Genomic DNA, 19016 nt, shown 5'->3' on the forward strand with positions numbered 1-19016 from the left:
TCACGGCTGCCACTGTGACTGGGCTGCACATGCACCATCCCCACAGAGTGACTGAGCATGCTCCAGCCCAGACTGGACTTTTCCCGTACTCGCTTCTCTCAGTTGCTCTGGGCCAGGCACTGGAACTTTGAGCCTGTCTCTCCTGTGCGCCCAGTGAGCTGCCTCCTACTGCTGGGCCACCCATACAGTGTGGAGGAGGAAGCCATCTGATTTGAATACAGAGGAGACAAACATCAGACGTGGGGGGAGGGGAAAAAGAGTAGATTGCGACAAGGAGCCTGGTTGGACTGGAGGGAGAGGAGAGAAACTGGGTCTGATGTTGGCTGGACAAAGAAACTGGGAGCTTATGGGGAGGGGAGCCTGGGACTAGATCCAGTGAGGGAAATGGCTAGGCGAGTGGGAGCCAGTTGCCTGGGGGTAGGGAACACTGAGAGTGGACAAGGAGCTAGGGTTGGGGAGGGGCAAAGAGGAGACTGAGACTGGTTGGACAAGGAGGCTGGGCTTAGGAACCAGTGTGGAGGGAACAGAGGCTGCAGCATAGTTAGGGCAAAAATATATTTGAAAACTGAGGCCACAGCTTGAGGGTGTGGGAGCATGCTGAGATAATATTATGTATAATAAGGCTGTGTCTGTCACGGAAGTCACAGATTCTGTGACTCTCTGTGACCTCCATGACTTCTGCAGGGGCCAGCAGCAGCAGCACTCTGTGTGTGTGTGGGGGGGGAGGGGGCTAGGGCAGGAGGGTGGCGCTTACCTCAGGGTGCGGGGCTCCCTGGCTCCCATCAGCATGACCGTGCAGCTCCTAGGCAGAGGGGCCAAGGGGGCTCCAAGCGCTGTGCGCACCCACAGGCACCACCTGCACAGCTCCCATTGGCTGCGGTTCCTGGCCATTGGGAGCTGCGGAGCTGGCTTTTGTGGCGGGAGCAGCACGCAGAGACCCTCTGGCCGTCCCTGCCCCTAGGAGCTTCAGGGACACATAGAACTGGGTAGGGAGTCTGCCAACCCCACCAACACCCCCCTTCCCCAAGCACCAGAGGGGGTCCCAAGCCACGTGCTGCTGCCCGCCCCCCCACCACCCCCAGCACCTGTAATCTCTTAAAGCTCTGTATTTGCACTATGAAAAGAAAAAACATATCAATTTTAGCTGATATTGCTACATATTCAAGAATAATACTTAGATTATATTAGATTTAATAAAATGCATCTTAATAAGATCAGTCTAAAGAGCATTCAAAGCAATTGTTGAGATCCCTATGTAGCCTTTATACACAATCAACCACAAAGAAAATCCCAAATATATTTTATTTTGACATTGATTCAGCTCAAGCACTGAAATGCGATATTTAATTTTTGATAGGAATGTAAATGTCACAGTTCTTGGTTCAGTTTTTGGTCTGTGTGCGGTAAGAGCCACAGGAATCTTTCTCTTCTCCATGGCTGAATAAGACCCTTTTCAACTTTCTTCTTGGGCTGAGGGTAAAGAAAGTGTAACGTGAATTTGTTTATTTCTGCATCAGAAATAGAGTATAAAGAGATTATTATTCTCTAATTATTAATGAAAATCGTTACTGGCTGAAGTGAAATTTAGGATTGTGCATATATGTGATAAGTTTGAAATAATAGAATCATACAATCATAGGGTTAGAAGGGACCGCAAGGGTCATCTAGTCTAAACCCCTGCCAAGATGCAGGGTTTATTGTGTCTAAAGAATTCGTTGTGTCTGAAGAAAGCCTTACATGAAAGTTCAGACAGTGTGTAATACTAGTCTCAGTTTGTGATATTTCAGAAGAACGGTCCTGCTTTTATTTTCCCTGTTGCATTGTTTTCAAAGGAGGATGCCGGAAAGATGCGGATGTTCTTATAGCAGCAGCTGCTGCCATGTTTTGGGTCCTTGAGTGTCCTATCCAGGGCATAGTGACATCAAACTTGCTTCAAAGTGGCAGATCTGTAGAACCAGTGTAAAGGGGTTGGCACCCACCTCTCGCGAGTGCCCCCTTCTGATTGGGCGTGTCTGCATTATTTCGGTCTGGAGACCCCTTTCAGTGGTTCTTAGGAGGGTTTTCAGTGACTCGGCCGAGTGACTGTCTGCACATTAGCCAGCACAACCCCCTTCTGGGGTATACAGTCCACAGAGCCTATCTCAGTACCCCTCTGATGGTGTTTCTCTCTAGCCCTCCTTCGGCTTTAGTCTTTAAGTGTTCCAAGTCTGGTGTGAGGCTGTATCCCCAGGGCTTCCGCCCTGGAGATGCTATCTTTCTGAGCCCCAGGCTCAGTCCTTACTCAATCCCTAGCAGCCAGCCAGGAGCCTCTTGCTCCCCCAGTCCCTACCAGCTGACCTAGCTGTCCGTAGTCCTGTGCTCTTCCAGGCAGCCACCTTTCTTCTCCTGCTTCATGCAGCAACTAACTACTGCTCTGTTCTGCAGCTCCTTTTATATGGCCCTCCTGGGCCTTGATTGGGTACTTCCCCTGTAGCTACACTAGCCTGCTTGGAGGACCTCTCCACTGCTTCTTTCCTGGGATGGGTGTGGCTGAACCCTGAGGCCTCCAGCAGGGGGCCTTTGGGCCTAGTCCACCCCATCACAACCAGTTATACCAAGTCTCCTGTATAAAAGTGATATGTGGGCACTGAAGAAAGCTGAAGAACACCAGATTGATGTTTTTGATTCTTGTGATCTCCACCAACTGTTCCATATCAAGTGGCAGGGCAAAATCAGAAATCAGGATTGTCATAAATATAAAGGGAAGGGTAAACCCCTTTAAAATCCCTCCTGGCCAGAGGAAAAGTCCTCTCACCTGTAAAGGGTTAAGAAGCTAAAGGTAACCTCGCTGGCACCTGACCAAAATGACCAATGAGGAGACAAGATACTTTCAAAAGCTGGGAGGAGGGAGAAAAACAAAGGGTCCGTGTCTGTGTGATGCTTTTGCCAGAGACAGAACAGGAATGGAGTTTTAGAACTTAGTAAGTAATCTAGCTAGGTATGTGTTAGATTATGATTTCTTTAAATGGCTGAGAAAATAGCTGTGCTGAATAGAATGAATATTCCTGTCTGTGTGTCTTTTTTGTAACTTAAGGTTTTGCCTAGAGGGATTCTCTATGTTTTGAATCTAATTACCCTGTAAGGTATCTACCATCCTGATTTTAGAGGTGATTCTTTACTTCTATTAAAAGTCTTCTTGTAAGAAAACTGAATGCTTTTTTCATTGTTCTAAGATCCAAGGGTTTGGGTCTGTGGTCACCTATGCAAATTGGTGAGGATTCTTACCAAACCTTCCCCAGGAAGTGGGGTGTAAGGGTTGGGAGGATTTTGGGGGGAAAGACGTCTCCAAACTACGTTTTTTCAGGAACCCAGATAAAGTTTGGTGGTGGCAGTGGAAATCCAAGGGCAAAGGGTAAAATTAATTTGTACCTTGGGGAAGTTTTAACCTAAGCTGGTAAAAGTAAGCTTAGGAGGTTTTCATTCAGGTCCCAACATCTGTACCCTAGAGTTCAGAGTGGGGAAGGACCCTTGACAAGGATATTCAAAGCCAAATCCATCAATCCCTCTATCAGCACCAGTTCAGTTTTGGCGGCTTTCTTGGTATGGACATATAAGAATGGAAAACCAATGAATTCTGAAGTGTGTACCAAGGAATGTGGCTACATGGCCAGAGTTCAGTGGCCACCAAAAGCTCTGGTGACACAACAGGATTGCCAGTGATGGACATACACAGTGATGAATATACAGCCAGACCACTCAAACTCCTTGCCAGAGATAAACCCAGGTGGTGCTTGATTTGCAACAAGGTCATGTTCTTTGGAGATTTGTCATCATGATGATGATGATTGTTTGCACAGTTGAAGCAGAATTTTCATTGTGTTTTTTCTAGTCACTAAATATTTTAGCACAAAATTTTAATAAATGTTCATGAAACACATACAGCAGTGCATCAAATTAGGAGCAGAAATGTGTAGTTCTGCTCCAGGCAAGACATACTGTAGAATTAAGGAAATATTTCAGTATATATTTGCACTCCTCCTTATGTTGCTTTTGTTTGACCTGTGACTTTGTTAAAATAGTCTGAATAAAAATCAATGTCTCTTGTTCAGCACTTTTGCAAGGGAAGCAATGTTGCTCTTTGGTCAGCTTGTTATAATGTATTTTGCTCTGCAGGACAATCAGTTCTCTTTTCACCTCTTTCGTGAACAAACATTTTCCTGTTTTCTTGCTACAGTTCATTAGCAGGAAAGCTGATTTTCTTGAAGTGTTTATTGACCTTAGACAAGGTGGGTGAGGTAATATCTTTGATTGGACCAACTTCTGTAGGTGAGAGAGACAAGCTTTTGAAGTTGGTCCAATCAAAGACATTACCTCATCCACCTTGTCTGTCTAATATCCCGCGACTGACACAACTATGGTTACACTGAATATCTATTGACTTGTCAGAGGCAAACGTCAAGGCTGCACTGCTGAAGATGTCATCCAGAAAAGCAACAAGTTCATAGAATCATAGAATATCAGGGTTGGAAGGGACCCCAGAAGGTCATCTAGTCCAACCCCCTGCTCAAAGCAGGACCAATTCCCAGTTAAATCATCCCAGCCAGGGCTTTGTCAAGCCTGACCTTAAAAACCTCTAAGGAAGGAGATTCTACCACCTCCCTAGGTAACGCATTCCAGTGTTTCACCACCCTCTTAGTGAAAAAGTTTTTCCTAATATCCAATCTAAACCTCACCCACTGCAACTTGAGACCATTACTCCTCGTTCTGTCATCTGCTACCATTGAGAACAGTCTAGAGCCATCCTCTTTGGAACCCCCTTTCAGGTAGTTGAAAGCAGCTATCAAATCCCCCCTCATTCTTCTCTTCTGCAGGCTAAACAATCCCAGCTCCCTCAGCCTCTCCTCATAACTCATGTGTTCCAGTCCCCTAATCATTTTTGTTGCCCTTTGCTGGACTCTCTCCAATTTATCCACATCCTTCTTGAAGTGTGGGGCCCAAAACTGGACACAGTACTCCAGATGAGGCCTCACCAATGTCGAATAGAGGGGAACGATCACGTCCCTCGATCTGCTCGCTATGCCCCTACTTATACATCCCAAAATGCCATTGGCCTTCTTGGCAACAAGGGCACACTGCTGACTCATATCCAGCTTCTCGTCCACTGTCACCCCTAGGTCCTTTTCCGCAGAACTGCTGCCTAGCCATTCGGTCCCTAGTCTGTAGCTGTGCATTGGGTTCTTCCGTCCTAAGTGCAGGACCCTGCACTTATCCTTATTGAACCTCATCAGATTCCTTTTGGCCCAATCTTCCAATTGGTCTAGGTCCTTCTGTATCCTATCCCTCCCCTCCAGCGTATCTACCACTCCTCCCAGTTTAGTATCATCCACAAATTTGCTGAGAGTGCAATCCACACCATCCTCCAGATCATTTATGAAGATATTGAATAAAACCGGCCCCAGGACCGACCCTTGGGGCACTCCACTTGATACCGGCTGCCAACTAGACATGGAGCCATTGATCACTACCCGTTGAGCCCGACAATCTAGCCAACTTTCTACCCACCTTATAGTGCATTCATCCAGCCCATACTTCCTTAACTTGCTGACAAGAATACTATGGGAGACCGTGTCAAAAGCTTTGCTAAAGTCAAGAAACAATACATCCACTGCTTTCCCTTCATCCACAGAACCAGTAATCTCATCATAAAAGGCGATTAGATTAGTCAGGCATGACCTTCCCTTGGTGAATCCATGCTGGCTGTTCCTGATCACTTTCCTCTCATGCAAGTGCTTCAGGATTGATTCTTTGAGGACCTGCTCCATGATTTTTCCAGGGACTGAGGTGAGGCTGACTGGCCTGTAGTTCCCAGGATCTTCCTTCTTCCCTTTTTTAAAGATTGGCACTACATTAGCCTTTTTCCAGTCATCCGGGACTTCCCCGGTTCGCCACGAGTTTTCAAAGATAATGGCCAGTGGCTCTGCAATCACAGCCGCCAATTCCTTCAGCACTCTCGGATGCAACTCGTCCGGCCCCATGGACTTGTGCACGTCCAGCTTTTCTAAATAGTCCCTAACCGCCTCTATCTCCACAGAGGGCTGGCCATCTCTTCCGCATTTTGTGATGCCCAGCGCAGCAGTCTGGGAGCTGACCTTGTTAGTGAAAACAGAGGCAAAAAAAGCATTGAGTACATTAGCTTTTTCCACATCCTCTGTCACTAGGTTGCCTCCCTCATTCAGTAAGGGGCCCACACATTCCTTGGCTTTCTTCTTGTTGCCAACATACCTGAAGAAACCCTTCTTGTTACTCTTGACATCTCTGGCTAGCTGCAGCTCCAGGTGCGATTTGGCCCTCCTGATAACATTCCTACATGCCCGAGCAATATTTTTATACTCTTCCCTGGTCATATGTCCAACCTTCCACTTCCTGTAAGCTTCTTTTTTATGTTTAAGATCCGCTAGGATTTCACCATTAAGCCAAGCTGGTCGCCTGCCATATTTACTATTCTTTCGACTCATCGGGATGGTTTGTCCCTGTAACCTCAACAGGGATTCCTTGAAATACAGCCAGCTCTCCTGGACTCCTTTCCCCTTCAAGTTAGTCCCCCAGGGGATCCTGGCCATCAGTTCCCTGAGGGAGTCGAAGTCTGCTTTCCTGAAGTCCAGGGTCCGTATCCTGCTGCTTACCTTTCTTCCCTGCGTCAGGATCCTGAACTCAACCAACTCATGGTCACTGCCTCCCAGATTCCCATCCACTTTTGCTTCCCCCACTAATTCTACCCGGTTTGTGAGCAGCAGGTCAAGAAAAGCGCCCCCCCTAGTTGGCTCCTCTAGCACTTGTGCCAGGAAATTGTCCCCTACGCTTTCCAAAAACTTCCTGGATTGTCTATGCACCGCTGTATTGCTCTCCCAGCAGATATCAGGAAAATTAAAGTCACCCATGAGAATCAGGGCATGCGATCTAGTAGCTTCCGTGAGCTGCCGGAAGAAAGCCTCATCCACCTCATCCCCCTGGTCCGGTGGTCTATAGCAGACTCCCACCACTACATCACTCTTGTTGCACACACTTCTAAACTTAATCCAGAGACACTCAGGTTTTTCTGCAGTTTCGTACCGGAGCTCTGAGCAGTCATACTGCTCCCTTACATACAGTGCTACTCCCCCACCTTTTCTGCCCTGCCTGTCCTTCCTGAACAGTTTATAACCATCCATGACAGTACTCCAGTCATGTGAGTTATCCCACCAAGTCTCTGTTATTCCGATCATGTCATAGTTCCTTGACATCACCAGGACCTCCAGTTCTCCCTGCTTGTTTCCAAGGCTTTGTGCATTTGTATATAAGCACTTGAGATAACCTGCTGATCGCCCCTCATTCTCAGTATGAGGCAGTAGCCCTCCCCTCACAGACATTCCTGCCTGTGCTTCCTCCCGGTATCCCGCTTTCCCACTTACCTCAGGGCTTTGGTCTCCTTTCCCCGGTGAACCTAGTTTAAAGCCCTCCTCACTAGGTTAGCCAGCCTGCTGGCAAAGATGCTCTTCCCTCTCTTCGGACAAAGTCATGGCAGAGATGATCAAAGACTTGAGAGAAATTGGTGTATGCTGGCTCAGATGAGTTCTGCACTCAGTTTAGAAAGAGAAGAAAATGCCAAGAGAATGGAGAACGTCCATACTGGTACTGATATACAAACAAACGGTGAGATACACAACTGTTCAAAGTACCAAGGAATTATGTTGTCCCACTGCATGAAACTAAGAGAATTATAGATAGCCACATTTGCCGAATCACAGAATATCAGGGTTGGAAGAGACCTCAGGAGGTCATCTAGTCCAACCCTCTGCTCAAAGCAGGACCAATCCCCAACTAAATCAATAGTGGAACCCGTTTTAGGAAAGGCTAAATTTTGGTTTTAGAAAAGGAACAACAGGTGGTATATGCATTGCTAAACAAATGGTGGAAAAGAAGTTGGAAGGAAACATCGAGTACACTTGGGAGTTCCTCGATTTGGAAAAAGCATTCAGCATACTACCTAGGTGACTTCTGGGACTTTTGCTGTGATTCTCTGGGATAACAGAGGATATTGTCCAGATGGTGATGGGTTTGTGTAATGGTACCAGGATAAAAAAGAGCAGACGCCCTTTGGGTAATGGAGGGCTTCAAGGTGAAGGTTGGGCTCTACCAGGGATCAGTGCTTAGTCCATTAGTATTCATAATTGTGACAAACTTCATAGGAGAGCAAAGGTACCATCTGTGCTGATGATATTGCACTAATGGCTGATAGTGAGGAGGATTTGATCCAGACAATGAATGCTTGGAACAGGGAACTAGCAAAGTATGGCCTCAGAATGAGTAAAACAAAGACTGAAGTCCTGTAGTTGACTTGCACAGAGCCAAGACAGATGAATATTAACATTGAGGACCTGTGCCTAGATCAGGTTTCTGGTTAAGTACCTTCATGATTTGTTAGTAGCAAATGGAGAAATTGACAGAGAACTGAAAGCAAGGCTGCTGAGTGCAGGGGAAGTCTGGAGCAAGATAAGTGTGTGTGATTTATGATAAACAGTTACTCAGGTTATTTAATGGACAACTATACAAACCATAGTAAGTCCAACTTTTCTGTATGGATCACAGACATGGGTGACCAAAGAGAGGCACTTGAGAAGACTTAAAGCCATTGTAATGATATATTTGAGGCCAGTGAGGGGGTGACCTTTTGGGTATACATGTGGAATGATGTCATCAGGAGTGAGACCAAAGTGTATGATATCAGAGAAGCTGTAAGGAGGAGGCTAAGATGATCTGAGCATGTATGAAGTTTGCAGGCGAAGAATGAGAGGATGGCCAAGAAAATGATAGATGGGTGGATTAGATATGAAGTATGTGAGTACTCCAAATTCCTAAAATGTTTACCGTTCCTCAAATGTAGCCATTTATGCCAGTAATTTTCCTCCATGACAAGAAAGGAAAGAGTGAGATTTCCATATATCCTTTAATGTGCATCTTCCACTGGCTGAAATCAAGCAGTTTATTAGACTGAGCGTATATTCATGCTACAATAAAATACTTATGGCTGGCCCGCATCAGCAATTCTGTGGTTTGCAGGGCAGTGTAGACATACCTTGAGAGTTTGTGGCTTCCCTTCATTCTGGCATTTAGCAATGCTAAACCATGCATACTCACATGTTCCTTAACTGGCTTCTAACTGTGGAATTGCCTCCCAAAAAATGAAGGCAAGATTTGAAAAATAAAGGAAAAGGATGAAAAACTTCAGCTACGATACAGAGAACAACAAACATGCACCAAGCTGAGTCTTGAGCATGTTGGTCAGCAGGGACTGGAAGTGCTGTTGCGGCATCGTATTTATCCCATGGGAGAAGAGTTTCCCCTGTGGCTCTTGAGTGAATCCTCTTGGCCAAAGCTTGATGCTAGAGGAGCCTCTTCTAGTTTTCTTTTACAGGAAGGAAATAATCTGATCAGGAGCTTTCAGGATGTTAATGGGGGAACGAAAGGAGAAACATGAAGAGCTACTCTTGCTGGATGCTCCCTGGCCAACTGGCTCATGGATCCAAGAGCTGGAGGACTACATGGGAGCTCCAGATATCTTTTTAAATGTGTTTGAGGTCCTGGTTGACAAATGCCAGCTTACCAGCCTGTTGGAGCCAACCTTGAATGAGCCCTTTAAAAAAATCCAGCTAATGCTCCACCATGCTGCTCCAGCATTCCGCCACAGCTTCTGAGTTATTGCCTCCAGGCTTGGCTCTGAAGTCATTGGGAAGAGCACTTTGAAATATGAGGCCCCTCCAGTGCTGCATTGTTTAGCCTATTGTTATAGCCTTTCTTTCACAGCTTTTGGACCTAATTTAGGACAGATATTACCAGGTTGAATCCTTAAGATCCCTCAGTACTTTATGATGATTTGATTCATTTATTTTTCTGAACTTAGCTGTAAATACTGAAGGTCTGTACTTGCTTTTCACTCGGTCTGTTGTCACACAAACTGTTGCTGACTTCAGTGAGACTTTGCCTGACTAAAGGCTTCAGGATCTGGCCTTTGCACTTGTTTTTTCTTAATTTGAATTTGGTTTAGGTATGCTACAATAACCTTAATGTTCTGGATTCCATTCGGAGGCGGGGGTTAACCAGGGTATTTTGGGAGTGTATTTGTTTTTGTTTCCACTCTGTTTTACAACTTAATTGTCAGTGAGTTAAGGGGGTTTAGATTTTGAGGGCCTGAGTATAGCTTATTCTGTGTTTGTACCCTTTCTAGCACAACGGGGCTTTGATCTTGGTTGGGACCTCTATGTACTGCTGGTAATATAAATAAATAAATAAACCAGTTAGAAATTGTGGAGGGGAAGGCTTTCTCCCTCTTACTCTCTTTTAATTGTCTTGTGGTAGGTTATCACATTTGCCCATGAGGACAGAAATTCATCTAGTATCCCAACAGCAAAATCACCTAGCTCACTATTCAAAGACCAATATTGGTAACATAACAGGAGGGTCTGTCCCCTTTAAGAAGTAGTGAGGACTGAGGCCAGCCAAACCCTGACCCTTGACATGCCCCTTTAAGGTTCCAGAAGTTCTGGAGCAGATGAGGGCCTAGGAAATGGCAGAGGCAGATGCTGGGGGAAAGAAAATGGTCTCAGGGTAAAATTCGGTGTCTGGGGAAAAACCCAGATTATTGTTTCCTTAAGGGTCTGGGACCATGACATATTAGTGTAGGGTGGAAGTAGGATCCCCTCCTTGCCAATCAGGACAAGTTCTGGGAAGGAGGGCAATATATACTCTGGCTGTTCCATCATAATGTGGGGATCTTAGAGAAGAAGGATTGTTTACTTTCTGGCCTCTTCTGGCACAGGAGAGAAAGGAGTGAGGTGGGTTGACCTGTCCTGCAAGTGGTAGAGGAAGATTTGAAGAATGTAAAAGCAGAGATGCCTGGGTGGAAAGGACAATAATAGCCATACTGGATCAGACCAAAGGTCCATCCAGATCAGTATCCTGTCTGCAGACAGTGGCTAATGCCAGGTGCCCCAGAGGGAGTGAACCTAACAGGAAATGATCAAGTGATCTCTCTCCTGCCATCCATCTCCACCCTCTGACAAACAGAGGCTAGGGACACCATTCCTTACTTCTCATAAAGATGTTGTTTTGAGTTCTACTTTGTTTGAAATGCTTTTGCTGCCAGCCAGCTGGAGCTGGATGAAGGTAATTTAAAGGGAACTAGCTGGGAGAGGTTGGCCAAGGGCTGCAGCCTGCCACAGGAAATATGGAAGTTAGAAGCTGCAAGTTTAGGCACATCTGCTGATGCTTCTCCTTCCCCTTAGTGCTAAACTATCTTGGTTAGAAAATCTAATCAGGGACAGAAGATGTCTGAATGTTGCCTCATAGCTTTTATTAAAGTGTGATTAAACTCTGAAAAGTGACTATGTAGACCTGGGCCATTTTTACTCATTAGATGTGTCACCTGTGTGCATGCAGTGTCATAGCTGTTGATGTCCTAATTTTCCTGCTGTGACTGCCAACAATATTGATGGTGACTTTTCATATGGACACCTGTCCGCTTGGAACTGGACCGAAAACACCTGCCTTTAAACACAGGCTGCCCAACAGACTTTGTATGATGACTTTTTTCTGCGATTAAACCTAGAGGTGAAGACTCTATGTCCAGTCTCCAGGCACCCCAGCCATCTAGTCCACCAAAATCTCTAATCATGCGGAAGAAGAACAATGCCAAACTTTCAGGTTGTTAGGAGCAATAACATAATCTTTGAATCCCTGATACAAGTACTACTTGTGTGTGTGTATAAATGTTTTTCCAGCCTTCCTCTTGTCTGAATGATTGATTTGTTTGTTTGCTTTTGCAGCTGGCAGAGTTCCGTGAGGTGGTCTCGCATATGTTGGGCCTTAGTGTTACCAGCCTTGCACTCCCTGACTATGAAATCATCACACGTCTCGAGGGGTTGATCCATTCTCATCAGCACCATTTTGTTCCCTGTGTCTGCCTCAAAGACGTGGCAGTGAGGCAAGATGGACACTCGCAAAGTCACTTACAGCTTCTTCACTGAACAGTGTCTCTTTGAGAGACAGGCGGACAGAACTCAGCTGGCTCTTAGTGTTGAAAATGAACAGCAGCATGAATCCTGATTGTGATTGTGGGTGATTTGAGCAAATATTCCTATAACCATCTCTCTCAAAATGTATATATGGAGTGAAATCATGGCCCCACTGAAGTCAAGAGGTGTTTAGCAATTGCCTTCAGTGGAGCTAGGATTTCACCCACTGTACCGGCAGCGAAACAAAATACAGAAAAGGATCCAACCTAAATTTAAATTTCTTGCACTCTAGACACTGAAGTATTTTTAATAAGCAATATTTTTAATACAGCTAACAGATGTCTGTTACCCTGTCCAGGAACAAACATATGTAATTCCTCCTACTGTTAATGGCAGTTATCTGTACAAATTCACAAATCTTGATAAGAGACAAGCCGTATCACCCCCAATATAAAGCTTGTACGTAATCAAGGTCTATGTGCTTGATAGACAGTATGTGGGGTATAGACCTACCTCTGCTGCATGGCTCATAGGACAGCCGGATTGTGAAAGTTCTGTTGGGTAGTTGGGCAGATAAAAGAGGCAGCTATTCAGTTACCTCCCCCAACCAACACATGCTTCGCTCTCATCATTGCTAGTCCCTCTGCACCCACTGTAGTTGAGCTTTAGAAGCTTGATTGCGTGGTGGAAAGGCAGAGCATATGAAGTAAGGAAGCAGCATGCTCTCACCTCAGAGCAGTGTAAGTTGTGATGCAACACACATTGTAATTGCAACAAGTTCCCTTTTGCATAATTAACATACCATAGAGGGGTTAGGAGCATGGGGCATCTCAACAGACATTACTCCAGTCATTGAAATTATTAATCTATATTTTAAGGAAAATGAATTATAATCTTTACAATCTTTTTTTAGAAAAACAATTTTAGTACAGGATTAGGAGGGATTACATAAGTAATGCACAACTGGCTACATGCAGTGTAGTTTTTTTATATTTTGCTTTTCTCTGAAACATCAGTTATTGGCTATTTTTGAATGAGGAATACCAAACTTTGCAGACCAGTGGTATGATCAGGTATGGTAAATCGTATGTTCCTATGATGATTTAGATTAACACTAATTTCCTTTCTTATTTTCTATTGTGAAATGGTTTGTTCACATACAAGTTAACAAATATTCACAAATAAAAAGGAAAAACCCTAATATTCACAAATATAAAATAAAACTTGAGATATAGGCACTTCTTTCATTGAAAATAACAGATTACAGATTAACATTTTATCGGTCAAACTGAACTGCTTGGGGGGGTGTAGGTAGGAAGAGGATGTACAGATATACTAATACTCAGATAAGGTTGATAGTAGTTTTAGCCTGTGCTTTTGTTTGTTCCATAATTACATAGGTGGACAGAGTCTTTGCCAGCTAGTGTAAAGCCCTGTCAGCTGTTTCTTACATACACACTTTTAAAATACTGAAACATGCTTTATAAACCATAAATTGAACAAAGTAAAATAAGAAATTAGTGTCTGAACATACTAGGTGTTGAATGTACTCCCAGTAGGAGTTGAGTGCACTTGACAACTTTCAGAACTAGTCCCTCAAAACACCGCTAAGAGATGTATTTTTAGTTCTCTTTTACAGATGGGGAAACTGAGGCACAATGACTTGCTAAAGGCCACAAAAGGATTCAGTGTCTGTCAAGATTAGAGCATGGAAGTTCCTGGGAGCTCAAACCAAGAGACCAAGGATGAAATTCTGGCCCCTTTGAAGTCAGAAGCAAAACCCCGATGACGTTAGTGGAGGCAGGATTTCACCTCAATCCAAAGAAAGGTTTAGTCTAGTCTCTTGTGTTTTGAGCCCAAGATTAGCAGAATCAGGAACTTCTGAGTTCTAATTTTGTCTCTGACTTTGTTGCCTCAATAAGACATATCACGTACAATTTTTAAACAGTACATCAATGAATACATCCCTTATTCTAAATATTTGTTTTTCTTCTGGAAGAGTTACTGGCATCTTTGCTCATTTAGCTAAAGCAAATAAAAAAGTAAATAAAGCAGTAGTTTGACATGAACAAAGTTCAGAGTGATTTTTTAACCATGCAGTTTAATTAACCCCAAGCTGACTTGTAATCTTCTATTGGGCTTTGTTTCATGTAATGTTGAGAACTTCAGACTCATTATTTTTCACAAGGAAAATTGATTTAGGTAACATTCTCTTTGAATCTTTCATTTTCAAACCAGGATGTAGCAACCTAAATCCAAATTAATTAAAACCTTCCCCAAAATATGTTTTAAGATTGAAAAGGCTTGGAATACCATGCGCTAACCATTATTCATATGAGTAGAGTATTGTTTTCGCTGGGCTTGCTTCTGTGAGTAAGAATGAAAAGAGTAAGCGTTTGCAGAATCTTTCTTTATAAGGATTACCCTTTCACTACAGTAGAGGATTGTATTGGGTACAAAATATATATAAAAATTGAAATGCATTTGCTCATATGCATAAAGCTATAGAATGTTTGTTTTCAATTAAAGGCCAAAATTTTGCTCTCAGTTACAGTGGTAAATCTGGAGTAATTCCACTGAAGGCAGTGGTGTAACTCCAGATTTGCAAGGGTAAACAGAGCAGAATTTGGCTCCCCTTGTTTACAATTTTCGAGGTAACCACTGAAATTAAATAAATAAGTTGCCCGTAACTTGTTGAATTTTAATTTTTCTCTCCGCCTATCTTTCTTTGAACAAATTGTCTCTTACAGTATTTGTACTGGATAAAATACAATATTGTATCATGTGTACCACAAAAATTCTGATAAAGCATTGTTTTAAAAAAAGGATGTGATTTTGAGTTAATTTTTGTACTTCATAACAAACTTGTCACTACTATGTTTTGAAAACAGAGAAATTATGCAATAAGGCCTTGATTCAGCTAAGCACTTAAGCAAGCTGAAATGCTTTACTGAGTTTGAGCCTAGAAGATGAGATCCCCATGAATAAGTGCTCTACCTGGTGGAGATTTTTTTTTTAACTTTGAGAACACGAGCCATTGACATTTCTTCAAACCCAGGGGGACCAATGGTACCCATGTGAACTGGTCAGTTATTTTATAATTTTGAAGAAAAAACAAATGAGGGGACCCAAAGCTTATAAAATGTTGACAACGAAAATCTTGAGTATACTTCCAGAAAGATAGAGAATTTCTGGAGCAAAGCTACTGTAAATGCCTTTTTCACCAAAACTCTTTGATAGTAAAATGTTTTCTGTGCTAGAAATGGTAGAATAGACTATCAAAGGAAGAGAAAGAGACTCCTTGAAGAGGAGAAAGTATCATGAAGTTAGAGAAAAAGATTATGTACTGGTAGGACTGGAACACAAACAACCAAATGAAAGAACAGGTTTAGAAGCTGGATAACTGGCTTGGGAGGAGAGGGAGGTATGACCCTGAACCCCATATTCTTCACAGTAATATTATTATGATATGATTATGACAGAATTATAAAGTATTTTATGCCAGGTACATCATGTGAGGTGTCATTGGAAAAGTTATGATTTGCTGAATATGATTATCCTATTTGTATGCATGTATCATTTTTGTATCGGAAGTTATGAATATTGACTATGTATCTGTATTTCAAATGTAGTTACAAACCTGGGAAACACCCGCTAGACAAGATGCTTTCAGTCTAAATAGTGGGTGGGAAAGGGTCTATTGAGGGCAATGGGCCATTAGGAAAAAACAATAGGCCTTCTGAGAAGCTTACGTCCCACCTGGGGAGCCTTCTTGAGAACGTTACAGACAGTTGCCACGTAATGGCTGCTATGAATCTACAAGGACATGTGATCAGACCACATGATGCTGGACTCTATCTTGAGATGTCAGTATTTTTCCACAGACTGGTCTGGGAACCAAGCTTTGAAAGAAAGTGTTCCTGCCATATGCAAAAGCTATATAAGGCAAGGAGTGACATCTGGTGTTCTTCACGTGCCACCCAAGAAGACTCCTGGAAACACCTGAGGAACAAAGACTGAACTGGGGGATGTGTTGGACCCAGGCTAAAGGGATTTTTGGCCTATGAATGCACACCTGTGGATTCCAAGCTATAAGTAAGTGCAGCTTGCCCCTTAAGAATCTGTAGCCTGCTTGTATCATTTCTTAGGGTTAGAATCGACTAATTCATATCCAATCTTTTTCGTATATTAAGCTCGGTATGCATTTTTTGTTTATTTGCTAGGTAATCTGCTTTGATCTGTTTGCTATCACTTATAGTCACTTAAAATCTATCTTTTGTAGTTAATAAGCTTGTTTTTTCTTTATCGAAACCAATGAGTTGGAGTGAAGTGTATGGAAATCATAGCTCGGGCAAAGGCTGTTGCATATTCCTCTCCACATTGCAGGAGGGGGCGAATTTTATGAGCTTGCACTGTACAGTTTTCTGTGCAGCACAAGATGGTATAATTTTGGGTTATACTTCAGTGGAGGGTGTGAGTTTGGAAAGCTAGGAAACTGTCTGCTGTCTGCTGCATGTTGTTGAGTGGCTTGGGTGCAGCTGCTCTTGCAGGTAGCTCACTTTCCATGTGTGGCGCCATCCGCTGTCGTGTTCAGTGATAACAGGGTCTGGATTAGGCTGGCTGTGTCCCCAAGCAGTGTGAGCAGAGCCAACCCAACTGAGTGGTTAGAGGGGTCCAGCGGTTCCCAGAGCTGCTAGACTGCACCCCAGGGATGACAGCCCATCACAGGAGGGATGGAAGAATTGGGGGTTAACAGAAAGGACTGGTAAGGCTGCTCATTCTTCATAATTTTCAAGCAGCAGTTTTCAATTTGTTTTGGTTCTCTTGCCACAAGAAGTGATAATCCTGCATAGATTAAACTGTCTGAAGTTTTTTTGGCAGGAGAGGGTTGATCTTAGATGGTTCCACACATATAAACATTGTTCAGCAATAACCTTGAAATTGCATAAAATGAAAGGATAATAAAACAAAAAAAACCCCCAACTTGCCTGACAAAACTGTCAGACTTCTCTGGCAGCTTTAAAGGTCAGCTGATGACTCATGGAAACAATGATGAACATTCCTGTTATAAATTGATGAAAAAAATCAGATGATATATTTTCTGCAGGTTTTTCTTCTTCGTCTTGAAGGCAATATATCCTATATGAAAACAAGATGCTTTTCTTTCCTAGGAGTTCATAGGCTTCTGTGGTTTATGTAATAAAATTACGTTTGTCAGCATGATCTCCACAACAGCTGTGATATCACAGACCCCACAATCGGTGCCCTTATGGGTAGACTAAATAAAGTAATTATGGAGTGAATTGGCAAAGAGATTGAAGCATCCTGTTAGCCTTCCCTATCATTCCTCCAATAGGTAGCAGGCATAGTAATAGGGCAGTGGAGCTAAGCTTGCACTCCTGTCTCTCATGCTGTACCTAGTCAATGGATCCCAATAGGATTCATTCTGTAAGTCAGCTGGGCACCTTTCACAGACCCAAAATTCATATTAATAAACCTCTGGCCTCTTGAACTTTTTCTCACGTAGGCAAACTTCATGGTAGTAAATCACATTCTCAGGTTCCCAAATGTTGTTTAGGCCTGTAAGGTGCTGAATGTCTCTGGAGCGATACTGAGCTCCTTTAACTTCAGTCAGAGTTTGGCAAACACAGAACTTGCAGGATCAGGTCCTGCATCCTACAGACATTCTTGTTACCGGTAATACATACGATATCTCTAACTATAGAAACAGACCCTATGTGCATTTCATTTAAGTATTGTTACCACAGTTTTCAAAGTCACTTCTAGAAGAAGTCTGGTCTATTACTAAAGAGTACAGAATTGAAAAAACCTGAAAAATAATTTGTCCATATATCACATTCTGTTTGAAGGTAGATTGCTGATAACTTTTGTGTTATGGATGTGAGGTGTATATATACTGAAACTGTGGTCATGTTTGGTACCATAACTACCATGGTATCATCGCTTATGCTTGGGACAGGAGTGAAAAGAAAAATAACTGAAAGTAGTTAAGGTTGCATTTCAGTCTAAAAGTCAAAAGATTAACTTTCTGAGCTTCCTTACTGTACTCTAAGGAGAGAGAAGGTGAGTCAGGTAATATCTTTTAGTAGACTGCGGATGAGCTCTGTGTAAGCACCAAACCTTGTCTCTCTCTCTCACCAACAGAAGTTGGTTCAATAAAAGATATGACCTCACCCACTTTGTCTCTCTAATATCCTGGGACTGACACAGCTACAACAACACTGCAAACATGTACTCTGAGTTCTTTAAATAATTAATCTGTTTGTAAGTGAGTGCTATTTAAATTAAACAAGGTTCTGCTCATTATTATGCACTATTAGAAATAACAGATTACATTGAGGAATAATATAATTCATCTCAAAAGATCTGAAAGTGCTTTACAAATGTAAACCCCTAGACGGTTTTATATCTCACCCAAGGGGGAGCTGTTTAAGTTTACTGCCAATAGTCATAGGAAGTGGTAGGTTTAGATTTTATGTCACTGTTTACTTTGGGTAACATATTTCTGTGTTTTAAAAATAGTTAACCTAAGTACTGAGCTGCTAGAATGCTAAACACTAGAGAAATCAATGAACAAGTGAAGAAGAAATACTCTGTCCATCTCTGGGTAATATGGGGCATTTAGCATCTCTCAACTCCCCTGTACACAGGAAATGAAGCATACTTTATTAGTTGAAACTTCAATTGAATAGTGTACCAATTGAAACTGAATGTAGGTAGACAGAATGTAATAACTTGGGTTGGTGTTTGGCAAGTTACATGAGACTTAGCATTGATTCAGAGTGCCATATACTGAATCATCAGTATTATTTCATGTGGGGATTGTATTTCCACTAGAACAGTGCTACCCAAAGTGGTGGTCCACGGACCGGTGCCGGTCCGCGAGCCATCGGCTGCCGGTCTGCGCGCACATTGGAAAAAAAAATTGCCAGTTCCCCACATCAGATAGCTTGAGAAGCACTGCCCTAG

At 43.0% G+C, this 19016-nt stretch overlaps 1 protein-coding gene across 6 annotated transcripts in view; it reads left to right on the forward strand.

Moving 5' to 3' along the window:
* LOC311517377 (coiled-coil domain-containing protein 170-like) overlaps positions 1 to 14821 on the forward strand; it is a 133831-nt gene extending 119010 nt beyond the window's left edge. For 3 of the 6 annotated variants that reach the window (XM_084622151.1, XM_084622152.1, XM_084622153.1), the window contains exon 13: positions 11838 to 14820. In XM_084622151.1, the coding sequence (XP_084478277.1) occupies positions 11838 to 12038 (201 nt within the window). In that variant the 3' untranslated portion in view covers positions 12039 to 14820. Of the gene's footprint in view, positions 1 to 11837 lie in introns of all 6 variants that reach the window. The other 3 variants (XM_084622154.1, XM_084622155.1, XM_084622156.1) reach the window with 2 other exon arrangements.
* The last annotated feature ends 4195 nt before the right edge of the window (positions 14822 to 19016 follow it).

This window comes from Lepidochelys olivacea (assembly GCF_965140295.1).
Source record: "Lepidochelys olivacea isolate rLepOli2 genome assembly, chromosome: 3".
NCBI classification, from domain to species: Eukaryota; Metazoa; Chordata; order Testudines; family Cheloniidae; genus Lepidochelys; species Lepidochelys olivacea.